This window comes from Capricornis sumatraensis, chromosome 3 (assembly GCF_032405125.1).
Source record: "Capricornis sumatraensis isolate serow.1 chromosome 3, serow.2, whole genome shotgun sequence".
NCBI lineage: Eukaryota > Metazoa > Chordata > Mammalia > Artiodactyla > Bovidae > Capricornis > Capricornis sumatraensis.
Window position 1 is genome coordinate 151,030,532 of NC_091071.1, and position 13,902 is coordinate 151,044,433.

The following is a 13,902-nucleotide window of genomic DNA, read 5'->3' on the forward strand; positions in this document are numbered from 1 at the left end:
AGATCCCCTGGAGGAGGGCATGGCAACCCACTCCAGTATTCTTGCCTGGAGATTCCCCATGGACAGAGGAGCCAGGCAGGCTACAGTCCAAGGGGTCGCAAAGAGTTGCACATGACTGAGTGATTAAGCACACACAGCAATGTAAAAGTAGCTCTGAAGATTAATATTAATAGGAGGAAGCTATTTATTTACAACCACTTTCATTTCTTAAAGTATCAATCTTGGAAGCAACCTAAGTTTCTACTGATGGATGAATGGATAAAGAAGATGTGAAATGAGTGTGTGTATAAATGCTCGCGCACACACACGATGGTACATTATTCAACCATGAAAAAACTATGAAATTTTGCCATTTGTGACATCACTGAAGGACCCTGAGGGAGAGAAAGATAAATACTGTATGATTTCACTTACATATATAATCTAAAAAAAACAAACAAAAAAACTAAGCTCACAGATACAGAGAACAGACGGTGGCTGCCAGAGGTGAGGACTAGAGAGGCAATGAAATCAGTGACGGGGCAAAAAAGTACAAATTTCCAGTTATAAAATAAGTCATGGGGATGTAATTTACAGTTAATAATATTGCATTGCATATTTGAAAGTTGCTAAGTACATCTGAAAAGTCCTCACTCACTAGAAAAAAAATTTTTTTGGTAACTAGGTATAGTCATAATGTTAAATAGATTTCTTGTGGTGATCATTTTGCAATAAATATACACAAATATATCATGTTATACAGTTGAAATTAATCTCATGTTTTATGTCAATTATACCTCAATTAAAAAAAAGCCTCAATTCACGTTTAAACACACAAGTTTTGTAGCTACAAACAGCATACTCTTAAAATTGTTTGAACAAGTGCATTAAGCTTACGATCTATTGTATGTATTTAATCTGCCGATGTTGCTTATGAAAGGCATTTGTTTCTACAGTCAAGATATTTTGATAAGAAACCACTTACCTTTTCCAGCTCCTCCTGCTGCTGTTCACTGCCTGACATTTCACAAAGCCTCTGGGTAAGGGCCACAGAGCGTTTAAGCTCATCTTCACTGTCTGAATCAAGGCATAAAGCCAAAGAGGTCTTGGATTTGAAGGAGAAATTCCTATTATTTAAGAGAAACAAACAAACAGACAAGTCTATGTAAGTGATAAGTAAATATCTGTCCTTGTTATTTCTTTGAAGTATAAATATCAAAATAAAACAAGGTTTTTCCATTATGGAGAATGATTTAACAGAGGGAAAAAAAATATCAAAAGAGGTATATTTAAGCATTACCTTTGCCCTACTCCAAAAGAACCATGCTTTGAAAATCAGACAACTCTTATGTTATTTTATATTATCAGTAAACCAATCACTTTGTGCCTTTTTTCTTTTAATGATCAACTCCAAAGAAGTTTGTTACTGTCTTTATAAAGCAAGTACTCTACTGAATGCATGCAGACATAGCAATGAATATATGTTTTTGACAACAGAGTGTATGAGGACTAACTTTTGCTCTTTAAATTAACAGTAACATTCCACTTATCCATTTATATGCACGTCCAACTTCTGGCAACCTCTACCTTCTAGAACACAGAGACTCAAAAGGTTAAAAAAAAAAAGGCTTCTGAGGAAGGCAGTAGTTTCTAAGCTCATGAACTTTACTGTTTAGACAGGGACCCTTCTTCCCCAGGAAAAGGTGAATAAAATAATGTAGCAAGTTCATCAAGAAATGAGAGCTAAGAAATGAGAGAGAATAACCACCAAAAGGACAATAAAGAACTATAAAGTAATTTAATGTAAAGGCAAACTGTCTCATAAGAATTAAAGCCTCTGAGGGCATTACCATATTAAAACACAGTGTAATAATGGATACTTACAATGCTGGTTCTAAGTCATTACAATATATTTAAATTATCGTCAGTGTGTTTCATTTAATAATATAAGGAATTCTACAAGGTTACAGAGATATAACCATCTAAAATGGTTAAAACATTTTAAAGATTAAAATTAAAAAGGCAATGTTTTAAAAGGCAAGCTTCAATCATATAAAAATTCATTTATTTGGAATATGAAATATTATTTTTCAATGATACTAGATAAGTAAGGTGTTACTGTGTTGTCTTCTAAGTGAGCCAAAAATAAACTAAAGGAAAAAGTGGTAAAGGTAAAAAAGCACAAACTTTCTTTGATGAAGGTTAACATAAATTCATATGCTATACTAAAAAAAAATGTCAAATGGAAGTTAGAAAATGCAATAATCTAAATGTGAAAACTATAAATAAACATATAGAATGATGGCATCAAGAAATAAGAGGCCACAGTGGAAACCAGGAGGATGTGTAGCAATGTAGATCAAAGAAAAGAGGCAAGTGGTCAGCGATAAGCCCAACCATGGTCTTTGGCTGAGAGCAGTCAGGGTATCACTGCATTTCAGCCTGAACACTTGAATAGCCTCCCAATATGTATTTAAAAAGAGTTTTTAATATAACTTCGAAAAAGCCAATTAGCCATCTTAATTCTTCATTTCTGATTCCATGCTCACCAAGCAAAACTGAACATACCATTTATTTATTTATCTATGTAAATACTTTGCTGAAGGAGGGTGACACCTGGCTACTAATATACCAGGGTCAAATGTGACAAAGAATATTACAGAAGAACCAATGGTATTTTGGTTCATAATTCAGCCTCTTTTAAGTTTGATCGGCATGACAGGTCTTCTAGGGCCTAGTCATCTTTATTGACCATCTCTCAAATTCTCATACCAGTAAGACCCTGGAGAACAGATTGACCATGCCAAGTATAATGATGCCCAATGAAACCATCTCTTTCTTGAAACTATAGTGATTTGGTACATAAAGAGTGCATTCCATTAATAGTTACTATATTCACAGAAGGCAGCTTGCCTGTAGTAAGGAAAAATATTCATCCTGTAAAGGCATCACTTGCTCACTTTCTAAGCAGCCAAGTGGTATTGCTCATTTGTATCTTGAGAACGGGCAAGAGTATTCATATCGGTACCATTTCAGATTTCTAGTCAGTTAGTCATCTGGTTCTAATTGCACTGAAAAATAATTAACAGGAGGAAAAGAAAACAGCAGTTCCCAAATGTCATTTTATGGTTATATAAGCACCCCAAAAGCCCTTAAACAACAAAAGTGTCTCTTTTCTAAAAGTACTTTGGGACATCAAATCTTTAGAAAAATTAGTTTTAAAGTCAAATGACAACCAAGTCATTTAGAAATGTCTAATCAGGAACTGTAATTCTAGTCAAATCATCGAGGAGGTATATTAAAAAAAATAGATTTGTCTCCTTCTTGGACAAACTTCTGGTCTGAAGCAAAAATATATAAAATATTTGTAGAATAGCTACATTCTAGCATGTATTTGTTTTCCTGTCCCTTTTCAGAATGGCTCCAGTTCAGTGTCTAAGATAAGAAGTCCCACACTAGTTAGCAACAGGTGAAAAGATATTTTGAGATCTCCATGCGTGTATTTGAAGAATGGTGCTTTTTATACCAGTAAGGGTTACTTTAACCCTTCAATCCTAAAAATTCCTTGTCATCCGTCATTTCTAGAGTTGTAGGATGGAAATATTACATACAAAAGATGATCTAAGAAGTTTTAAAGCAAAATTTTGAGAGGATCATCAGAACTTGCTTCAGTGTTAAAACTTGATATACCCTAATTACAGTTCAAAGCAGATTTAGGAAAATTCCAAAATATAGTAATGCAGAGCAGTTATCATGCAAAAAGAGAAACAATATGAAAAGGGGAGGGGATAATCCTGGAAATTAGGGTAAGCCAAATCCTTAAAAATACAAATTTTGGGTACACAAGAAATATAACTCACTTTGAAGGTGTAGAAGGGCTGGTGATGCAGGAATTCACCATTTGAGAGGCTTTCAATGGTCTAGAACTATCAGAAAATTAGAAAATATATAATGTATATAATTACATTACTAAAAAAATATACACTTAACTTATAAAATGAATTATCCTGTATTACAGTCCCTTATATATCCTCTTGAAAAGCAAACAACTATACTTTTCAACTAATAATAGAGGCCAAAAGAGAAAACAAAATACTTTCTCTAGGTTTTGCCTTATCTAATGATCTAAATAAATAATATTGGAAATGAAGTCAAATACTGATACAACAGGAAAAAGAACAACTTGGGAAATTCTCTTTGTCTCAGTTCTTTTAAGCAATAAAATAGTAACAGCTCTCATTTATTGAGGACTTACTAGATGTTAGGCACTATAAGAATTCATACATATTACCTCATTTAAAGTTCACAACTACTGTTATTTTCCCTTCAGACAGGTCAAGGAATTTGTCCAAAGTCTCAAAGGTATTAAATTGTACAGTCAGAGCGCCCAGTTTCAGGCCTGTGATCATGAAGAGCCTTGTCTACTGGTATGAAATGGTAATATTTCCAGAAAGAGTACCAGCTCTACCAGTAGAGGGCAGTTTGCATCAAGCAAAGATATCCATTCTAAAGAAAGGCCATAAGAGAATATCCAGAAACACTGACTCTCTGGGAACATGTTATTGACTCAGGGAGGCGTTCAGTGTAAACCTATATGATGTAGAATATATTTCAAATATTAATCCAAAAGGGAAATAATTTTTACAAAACTTCATCAATTCATTTTAGCAAATGTTTATCACTTAGTGTGTAAGTATAAAATGGAACTACAACATATGGCTCAAAGTAATGCAAGTATGCAGAGGCAAAAGCAACATCTTAAGAAATCTTAAGGTTTTCCTAGGATTCATGATGATAAAATAAAAAGTTACTTCTTTTCTCATGGAAAAATTCTGAGGCACCACTGAAGTTCTTTGCTCAAACTGGTAATAATACTTTTATGGAGACACAATCTATTTTAAAGGTCCCAGCATAATATTTAATATACTGTTTCTCAAGTTTGCATACTTCAAAGAGTCAGCAAAGACATTCATTAAAAATACTGATTCCCCAGTCCTATATCAGATTTGCTGAAACAGAACTTCTAGGCAAGAAACACAGGAATTGGTAATTTTAGTGTTCAGGGGACTCTTAAGACCATGCAAATTTGGTTTGTATTCCTCAAATGTATAAAACTGTCTTCCAGTGATCTAAAAGAGTAAGGAGTACTTCCCTAAAAAGTAATTTATTATGAAAGGCAATTAATGCGCATTGAAAATTGTTATTAAAGCATTTTTTCAATTACTTAAATCACAAAGTAATTTAGCACAGAATCCTCAAATAAAGCAAAATTAAAATCTTCTTGGTATGATTTTACCTGGAGTCGTGTTATCTAATTCAGTTATTCTTCTGATCAGATAGTGAAAGTCTTTCTACTTCAAAAGGGAAAGAAATTCTCAAGGACTTACACTGCCATCTGTGCACTCCAACCAAGGTTAAAGGGTGGTTTCGTATTTTCAGTGCAATGAGATGAGAGGGTCAGGTATCTTGGAATGATGACTTGCTGCCCAATCTTGTTGTTAAGTGAGAGAGCAACATTGAAGCTGTATCGTTTCAAATGAAGTATGAGGATTCTGAAAAACAGAAGATGATGACACTACTAGTTCGAATATAACAGGTAACTCTTTTACAGCTAAGAGGAGATCACTTAACTGTGTTAGACAGCTTTTGATTTGAAGACTACAATAGGCCAAACTAAAGATCTGTCAAGGAACATTTACTGAATACCTGCCATGTGCTGGGCATTGTGCTAGATACTAAGAACACAAATAAAAATAAAACACAGGCACTGGGTAGTTTATTAATTGAGAGGTTTAGGTAAAATAATGTTACTAGAAAAAAAACAAAACATCAGTTCAGTTCAGTCCCTCAGTCGTGTCCGACTCTTTGCGACCCCATGGACTGCAGCACGCCAGGCTTCCCCGTACATCACCAACCCCTGGAGTTTACTCAAACTCATGTCCATTGAGTCGGTGATGCCATCCAGCTGTCTCATCCTCTGTTGTCCCCTTCTCCTCCTGCCTTCAATCTTTCCCAGCATCAGGGTCTTTTCAAATGAGTCAGTTCTATGCATCAGGTGGCCAAAGTATTGGAGTTTCAGCTTCAGCGCCAGTCCTTCCAATGAATATTCAGGACTGATTTCCTTTAGGATGTACTGGTTGGATCTGCTTGGAGTTCAAGGGACTCTCAAGAGTCTTCTCCAACATCTCAGTTCAAAAGCATCAATTCTTTAGTGCTTTATAGTCCAACTCTCACATCCATACATAACCACTGGAAAAACCATAGCTTTGACTAGACAGACCTTTGTTGGCAAAGTAATGTCTCTGCTTTTTAATATGCTGTCTAGGTTGGTCATAACTTCTCTTCCAAGGAGCAAGCATCTTTTAAACCAAAACATATCAGACAAGAAAACTGAATTTTAAAATACTGTATTGATACTGGGTCAAATCCTTAAATTATTTATTTCAGTGTTATATAGTTTGTAAAAAAAATGGGTGTCATATAACCATAAGGGTCTACCCTATAGCTCAAATGGTAAAGAATCTGCCTGCAACACAGGAGACCTGGGTTTGATCCCTGGGTCAAGAAGATTCCCTGGAGAAGGGAATGGCAGTCCACTTCAGTATTCTTGCCTGGAGAATCCCATGGACATAGGAGCCTGGCAGGCTACAGTCCGTGGGATCGCAAAGAGTCAGACACAATTGAGTGACTAACATTACTACTATATAACCATAGATGGTAATTTAAGTGTTAAACAGCCCTTATATTTGACAGTGAAAAATTTTTTAAGATGCCTTTTGATGAGAACTATTCTTATCTCTTCTCTAAAGAAAAGAGAGAAAGAAAAAGTTTTCTCCACATTCAAAAAAAGTTCTATAAGATGTACATGCCCAGTCTGGTTTGTGGATCTGAAAAGGCTTTTAGCTCCGTGGTGTTTTTAAAATTACTACTGTAGTAACAATTTTACCTCTAATAAAGAATATAATCACTGTTTAACGGACTAAACATATTTCACAGCCCACAAGAATACTTTAAAAATTGAATTTCAGAACACCTATGGGAATAATGTTTATGGAAAACTGTTTCCTTTCTTACTGTATATACCTTCACCAAAGAAACAACAAAGTCAAAAATCTGTAAACTGAAGTTACTGACTGTATTTCTGTTAAAAAGTATGCAAGAATTCATAGCCTTCAAACTCACAACTTGAGAGAGTACAAGAATCCAACTGATGTGAAGAGACTAAGATGAATGTCAAATGTCAAATATTTGACTAAACTTTCAAATGATCCCACCAAAATAAAGGGTAATATAAAACAGTCAAATTATCACTCATCTGTAAAGCTGACGTGGACTACAAATGAACAGATTTGATAACGATATCAGGGCCTTCAAGAATAAAACAGACTGATTTAATACTGAAATGAACAAAAATAGAGCAAGTCCAGTAATTAGGATTTATGACACAAAGGCTTGACTGATTTCCTTAGTGACAGCTAGTAACAATCAATCCTTTTTAAGATTTATTCCCCTGACTCTCTTGCCTTCCCTGATGGCTTGGGCTTCCCTGGTGACTCAGACAGTAAAGAGTTGCCTGCAATGCGGGAGACGCAGGTTCAATCCCTGGGTTGGGAAGATTCCCTGAAGAAGGGAATGGCTACCCCCTCCAGCATTCTTGCCTGGAGAATTTCATGGACAGAGGAGCCTGGCAGGCTACAGTCTACAGGGTCACAGAGATTCAGACATGACTGAGTGACTAACGTTCTCTTGCCTTAAAACACTCACAAATAGGAAAGAATAAGTCTCTTAAGGAAAAAAAGACAGACTATGGTCAACATAATACTGCTATGATTTAGAAAGCCATTTCTTTAAAAGAAATTCATTTTCTAGAAAGGCACAGATACAGAATGTATAAGAACTAGTCCCTAGGGGCTGGTTCCAGAAACTCCACATTCACTCATAGAAAAGTGAAGCTTCTAAAAGAAAGTAAGGCACTCTGAAGGCAAAGTGCCACATAAATAATGTTAATAATAATCTTGTTTGTGGTTAAGATCTGTTCTTGGAAAGAACTGAAAGCTGTTCTACAATCATATGATATATTTTTAAACTAGTTTGGCTTTATGTTTGTTTGTACAGATTAATACAATATAAATTAATTTCCTTCCTAATTCAGAATTCTTGAATTTCAAAAAGCTTCAAAATCTCTTGAAGCTTTTCCTGTGGATCTTTACCCCTATTTCTTAAGGATTTTTTGTTTCAGTTTTCTCTAGGTAATGATATCTGCCCCAAACTTTGGTCCTTTTAGAGCAGTTGTTCTTAGTGGGCTGTCACCAGAAGATTGAGTTCCATTATAAGAAAGGGGTAGAGTTATACCTAACAGACCAGGAACTCCGCCAAACTTACCAACTTACCCTCTGAAAAAAAAGAAAGCACAAATTGCAAAAAAAATTACTTTTATTTTCACACGCACATGTGTATGTGTCTGTAGCATATTTTTATTGAAGGCCTGGGGTTAAGAGAGGGAAATTACAGCATGACAGATTTTAACTGAGTGTTACACATATTGAATTAAAATTTTACTTTACTATCTCATTTCTGTCATTATTCCAAAATCTCATCAGCCTCATCCTCTTGCTGCCAACTTCTTGGGGCTCTCAGGTTCCCTCTTTTTCAACATTCCAAATTCTCTTCCTTTCTTATACAAGGGAATTCTAGCTTTCCATTCTCTATCCTCTTCATGTCTTAGCTTTGCTAACCTTCTTTACCAATCCATCTGATAAGCCTCACTTATGCACTAATATTTTTCAGTACTTTAAAGAAGAAAAAATGAAGAGACAATTAATCTTACCTGGGTAGCCTGTTAAATTTGTGCCTGACAAGAGCACATTTTCCACCACATTTCTCACAGGAATACTCAAGTTCTTCTGCCTGTTAAAAAGACAAGGGGGAAAAATTCCAGTTTAAATTTTGTGTCCAGAATCACAAGCCTTACTAAATTAAGACCTAATCCTCAAAATATAATGTAACATATGCCCTGTTTCACAACTTATAATTTCCTTTTTTTAACCATGGAAACAGCTCGATTTATGATAGTAACCACAGTAGCAGATTTCCGATGGATACCTTTTCCCCATGGATACACAAGAATCACTGCTAAGAGAATATCCAGATTTTAACATTTGGCCATAGCAGAGATAAGATCACCTTCAAGGTTAGGCGGAGTTCCTGGTCTGTTACGTGTAACTCTACCCCTTTCTTATAATGGAACTCAATTTTCTGGTGACAGCCCCTAAGAACAACTGCTCTAAAAGGACCAGTTTGGGGCAGATATCATTACCTAGAGAAAACTGAAACAAGATATCCTTAAAAAATGGGGGTAAAGATACACAGAAAAAGCTTCAAATTCTATGATAACAAAAGGAATAGTAAGGAATGATTAAAAAAAAGAGAAGCAGAGTATTTATCTCTGAGTGGAGCTGAATTTTCATCATTTCAAGAACAGAGTTTTTTTTGTTTTTGAATCTCAGAGTGATAACCTTGCCTATTCAGTACAACAAAACAAGAACCACTAGTATATAGACTAAAGGTGATCCTGGCACATTTCCATCAATTATAAGGACTACTACCCAACAGTTCAATTATGTCCCAGAAAATTTCAGAATATCTATGGCAGTGAATCACATATGCAAATATTTATCTATAGCTCTACAGCTCTAAAACAAACATGACTCCCCCTTTCTGTTTCTAACAAGGCACATATAACCTAAAGAAAAGCAGAGTATTTTTTCATTCCTCAGATCTTAGTATACTAACTCAGTGCCTCCAATTTTGATTTGCATTACCCAAATTTAGCATGTATCTCTCCGTATTATTTGTTTCAAGGCTGCCTAAAACACTTGCTGTTGAGTTAGATGTATAATCCACTTGAGCAATGAATTTTCTTCTACAGTCAGTTAACAACTGTATCTATTAAGCTTTTAAAAATACTATTTATAAATATTTCTCATTTGTTTCCCCTGCAAGTGTTTTGTCAAACTCTGCCTTAAAGAAAGCAACTTCAAATACAATTATCTATGATATATAAAATTTAGTTATGTGAAAATACCAAAAGACAGTATTTACTCTAAAGAAAAGATCAAGGGAATCTTGAATTGAACGAGGAGGGAGTGGCTTTTTCCTTCGAGGAAGGTCAATGGAGAGGTCATTGAACTGTTCTCTTTTGGGAATAATCTCTCCACATCTGCAAGAATAAAAGAAGATAAATGTAAGAATTCAGAAGCCTAACTGCAATACTAAATAAAAGTATACTTCAGAAACACTGTTCCCCCAAAGAATTTCTTATGACTAGGCTTGAGAAGGGGCTTAAAGTGTGGTGCTAGTGGTAAAGAACCTACTTGCCAATGCAGGAGACATAAGAGACTGCGTTGGGAAGATCCCCTAGAGGAGGGCACAGCAACCCACTCCAGTATTCTTGCCCAGAGAATCCCATGGGCAGAGGAGCCTGGTGGCTACAGTCCACAGGATCACAAAGAGTCAGACATGATTAAAGTGACTGAGCAAGTGTATGCAGGCATGAGAGATAAATGCTGAATTTTAGATTTTTTTATTTTCCCAAACCCCACATGCCCCTAAGCCAGTGTGCCCCAACTACTGAGCCTGTGCTCTAGAGCCCGAGAGCCACAATGACTTCAGTTCTCATGCCCCAGCTACTGAAGCCCACACACTCTACAGCTCATGCTCCACAACAAGAGAAATCACTGCAATGAGAAGCCCATGCATCACAACTGGATAGTAATCCCTGCTCTCCACAATTACAAAAAAGTCTGTGTAGCAATGAAGACTGAGCACAGTCAAAAATAAATAAATAAAATTATTTTTAAAATAATTAATATAAACAGAAAGAGAGAATTTGCTCTCTCTGCCTATCTACTTGAGCTGGACATCAGTAGTCTCCTATTCTGGGATTGGTACTTACTCCACTGGCTCTCTAGTTCAGGTCTTGGAACTGTGCATGCGTGTTCAGTTGCTTCAGTCGTGTCCGACTCTTTGCGACCCTATGGACTGTAGCCCACCAGGCTCCTCTGTCCATGGGATTTTCTAGGCAAGAATACTACAGTGGGTTGCCATGCCCTCCTCCAGGGGATCTGGAGGGACTGAACCCACATCTCTTGCATTGCAGGTGGATTCTTTATTGACTGAGCCACCAGGGAAACCCCCATATATAAACAAGATTAAAAAGCATTGCAAAAATTAAAAATAATTTATATTTTAAAGTATTTTATATATAACACATTTTTAATAAAAACAGTTTGGTTCAACAAAATAAACAACAAATAGGAGGGGGTCTTTTCAGGGCATGGGCACACACAAAAAGTAGAGCAAAATTAACCAGTCAGTCAGCACTAAAGCATTTAACAAACTATTTAAGTTCGCTTTAGTTCTCACCCCATCACACATTTTCATAGAGAATAGAGATAATGAACAAAGATATTTATATTCATGTTTACCCATGACACAGGAATGAAGAATTACACTCTTCTAAAAGAGTTTGGACAGAGAAGTCTAGAGGGCTACAGTCCCAGTCCATGGGGTCGCAAAGAGTAGGACACGACTGAGCAACTAACACTCTCAGAGAAGAGTTTTAGTCACTTGCCATGAAGAATTAAAAGGGAAAAGATGTGTTTTTTTTTTTTTTAAGAGATTACTTACACTTTACAGATGATGGAGTGCTGAACTTCAAACTCCAAATTAGTAATAACAGGGCAAGTATATACTCTAGTAGCTGAAATATCTGGTGAATTTTCTTCTCCAGGAACAGGTTCAATCTTCCAAGTTTTATTTAATTTTTCCATATCTTCTTTCAGCTGGTCTAAGCACTGACTTAAAAATTCGTGAGCATCCTAAGAAGGTATAATATCCTTAATCAGATCAAACCATTTCTTGCTACAATAATAGGTTAGTAACATTGTGATCTATAAAACTAAAGCACTTGGAAGTCAGTAACATATGTGGAAAAAGGTCAGATTTACTCTAGTGCTTTAGGGTACATATTTTGTGAAAAATGACAACAAATGACAGATTTTATGTTCCTAACTATAAGTTAGATTAGCATGACTAATAAGCGAATCATTCCTTCATTTGTTTTCAAAAAGAGTGATTTTTCTAAAATGGCCTTTGTAACTAAAATAGTCTAAGGTCCTACAATGGGGCAAATTACATCATTATTATTAAAATGATAAAATACACAGAGTCATATTGAACCTTACTGGAAGTCCTCCAACCTGTAATGAACACATGTATACAAATCTCATTTTAAAATAAAATTGGGATTTCCTTGGTGATCCCGGGGTTAAGAATCTACCTGCCAATACAGGGGAGATTGGTTCAATCCCTGGCCTGGGGAACTAAGATCCCACATGCCGGGGGGCAACTTAAGTCCGTGCATCACATCTATCAAGCCCGCAATAGAGAGCCTGTGCTAGAGAGCCCGTGCTCCACAATAAGAGAAGCCATCACAATGGGAAGCCTGCGCACTTCAACTATAGAGTAGCCCCTGTTTGCCATAACTAGAGAAAGCCCACTCGCAGCAACAAAGAACTTATGCACCACAACATACACCCAACACAGCCAAAAATACATAAATAATAAGATAAACTAAATTGGGTAACACACTAAAATCATCTAAATTTTCCCGATCTCTAAGGTACTTAAAAACAATTAGTACTCACATTCTGCATATAACCAGAGAATCTCTCTGCTGTAGCTGAAATAGCATTTTTAACCTTCTTGAGTAAATCTTTTTTGGTCTCTGAATTACAGATATCTTTTTTAACAAGCAAGTGTGCAAAGCGTCTGATAAAACAAGAGAGACGAGTTTAGCAGGTTTTACAAAACACTGGAAGGTATATTTTAAGGACTGCTAACAATGGCACATAAAATTTTAAGTATCTAAAACACCATTATTCTATAATCGATAGTTAAGAGGTTACTCAGTAAGTATATAATAATTACCTGATAAGTGCATTGAGTGGAATTTTCTTCCATGGGATACCTTGCTTGAGCAAGTCATTTGCAAATGATTGGAGTGAAAATAGAGATTGTAAAATAGCATTCATATAGCAGGTATTTCCCAAATTGGAGAAGCTGAAAATGAAAGAAATGGTACTTTTGAAGACAATAGGAGTTCCTAAAACATGTTCACTTGAGCAGGGGTCCTCCACTATAATATGCATCAGAATCACCTGGAAAGCTTGTTAAACTACATACTGCTGGGGCCCAACTCCAGAATTTCTGATTCTGTAGGTCTGGACAGGAAACGTGCAAAAATGTGCGTGTCTAAAAGGGTCTCAGTTGATGCAGATGCTGCTGGTATGGAGACCACACTCAAGAGAACCACCACAGTCTAACATTATTACACTTTAGTTTCAACTCAAGGAAAATTCTGTTTTCAAATGAATGCTAAAAAGGATAGGGGACTTAGTCAGAACATACGTATGCTAAATGGGTACTGTCAAATATTATTCCAAAGTACACTGTTTAAAAGTTTGAAAAAAACGTTTATTTGTAAATATTCTCTTTCAGAAAAGTTGCACAGAAAAATATTTTTTACCAGACTAATTTGTTAACCCTTTTGTTACTATATGCTTTATCATTTAACACCTCTCCTTATATATTTTTCCTGACCCATTTAAGAATAAGTGGCATAGATCATAGCCATTTAGCTCTAAATACTTCAGGATATATCTCATAAGAATAAGAATATTCTCTTATATAGCTAGAGTACAGTTACAAACATTATAAAATTTAATGCTAACATAATACCCTTATCTAATATACTAAAAACCTCTTGATGAAAGTGAAGAGGAGAGTGAAAAAGTTGGCTTAAAGCTCAACACTCAGAAAATGAAGATCATGGCATCCGGTCCCATCACTTCATGGCAAAGA

At 35.8% G+C, this 13,902-nt stretch overlaps 1 protein-coding gene across 1 annotated transcript in view; it reads right to left on the reverse strand.

Annotated features, from left to right (window-relative positions):
* The window catches only part of USP37 (ubiquitin specific peptidase 37), a 77,211-nt gene that overhangs the window by 22,449 nt on the left and 40,860 nt on the right, over nucleotides 1–13,902 (reverse strand). The window contains exons 9-16 of the mRNA XM_068968142.1: nucleotides 12,970–13,101; nucleotides 12,687–12,810; nucleotides 11,668–11,858; nucleotides 10,081–10,198; nucleotides 8,807–8,886; nucleotides 5,367–5,531; nucleotides 3,840–3,905; nucleotides 965–1,106 (exon numbers count right to left, since the gene is read on the reverse strand). Coding sequence (XP_068824243.1) covers nucleotides 965–1,106; nucleotides 3,840–3,905; nucleotides 5,367–5,531; nucleotides 8,807–8,886; nucleotides 10,081–10,198; nucleotides 11,668–11,858; nucleotides 12,687–12,810; nucleotides 12,970–13,101 — 1,018 coding nt within the window. The remainder of the gene's footprint in view (nucleotides 1–964; nucleotides 1,107–3,839; nucleotides 3,906–5,366; nucleotides 5,532–8,806; nucleotides 8,887–10,080; nucleotides 10,199–11,667; nucleotides 11,859–12,686; nucleotides 12,811–12,969; nucleotides 13,102–13,902) is intronic.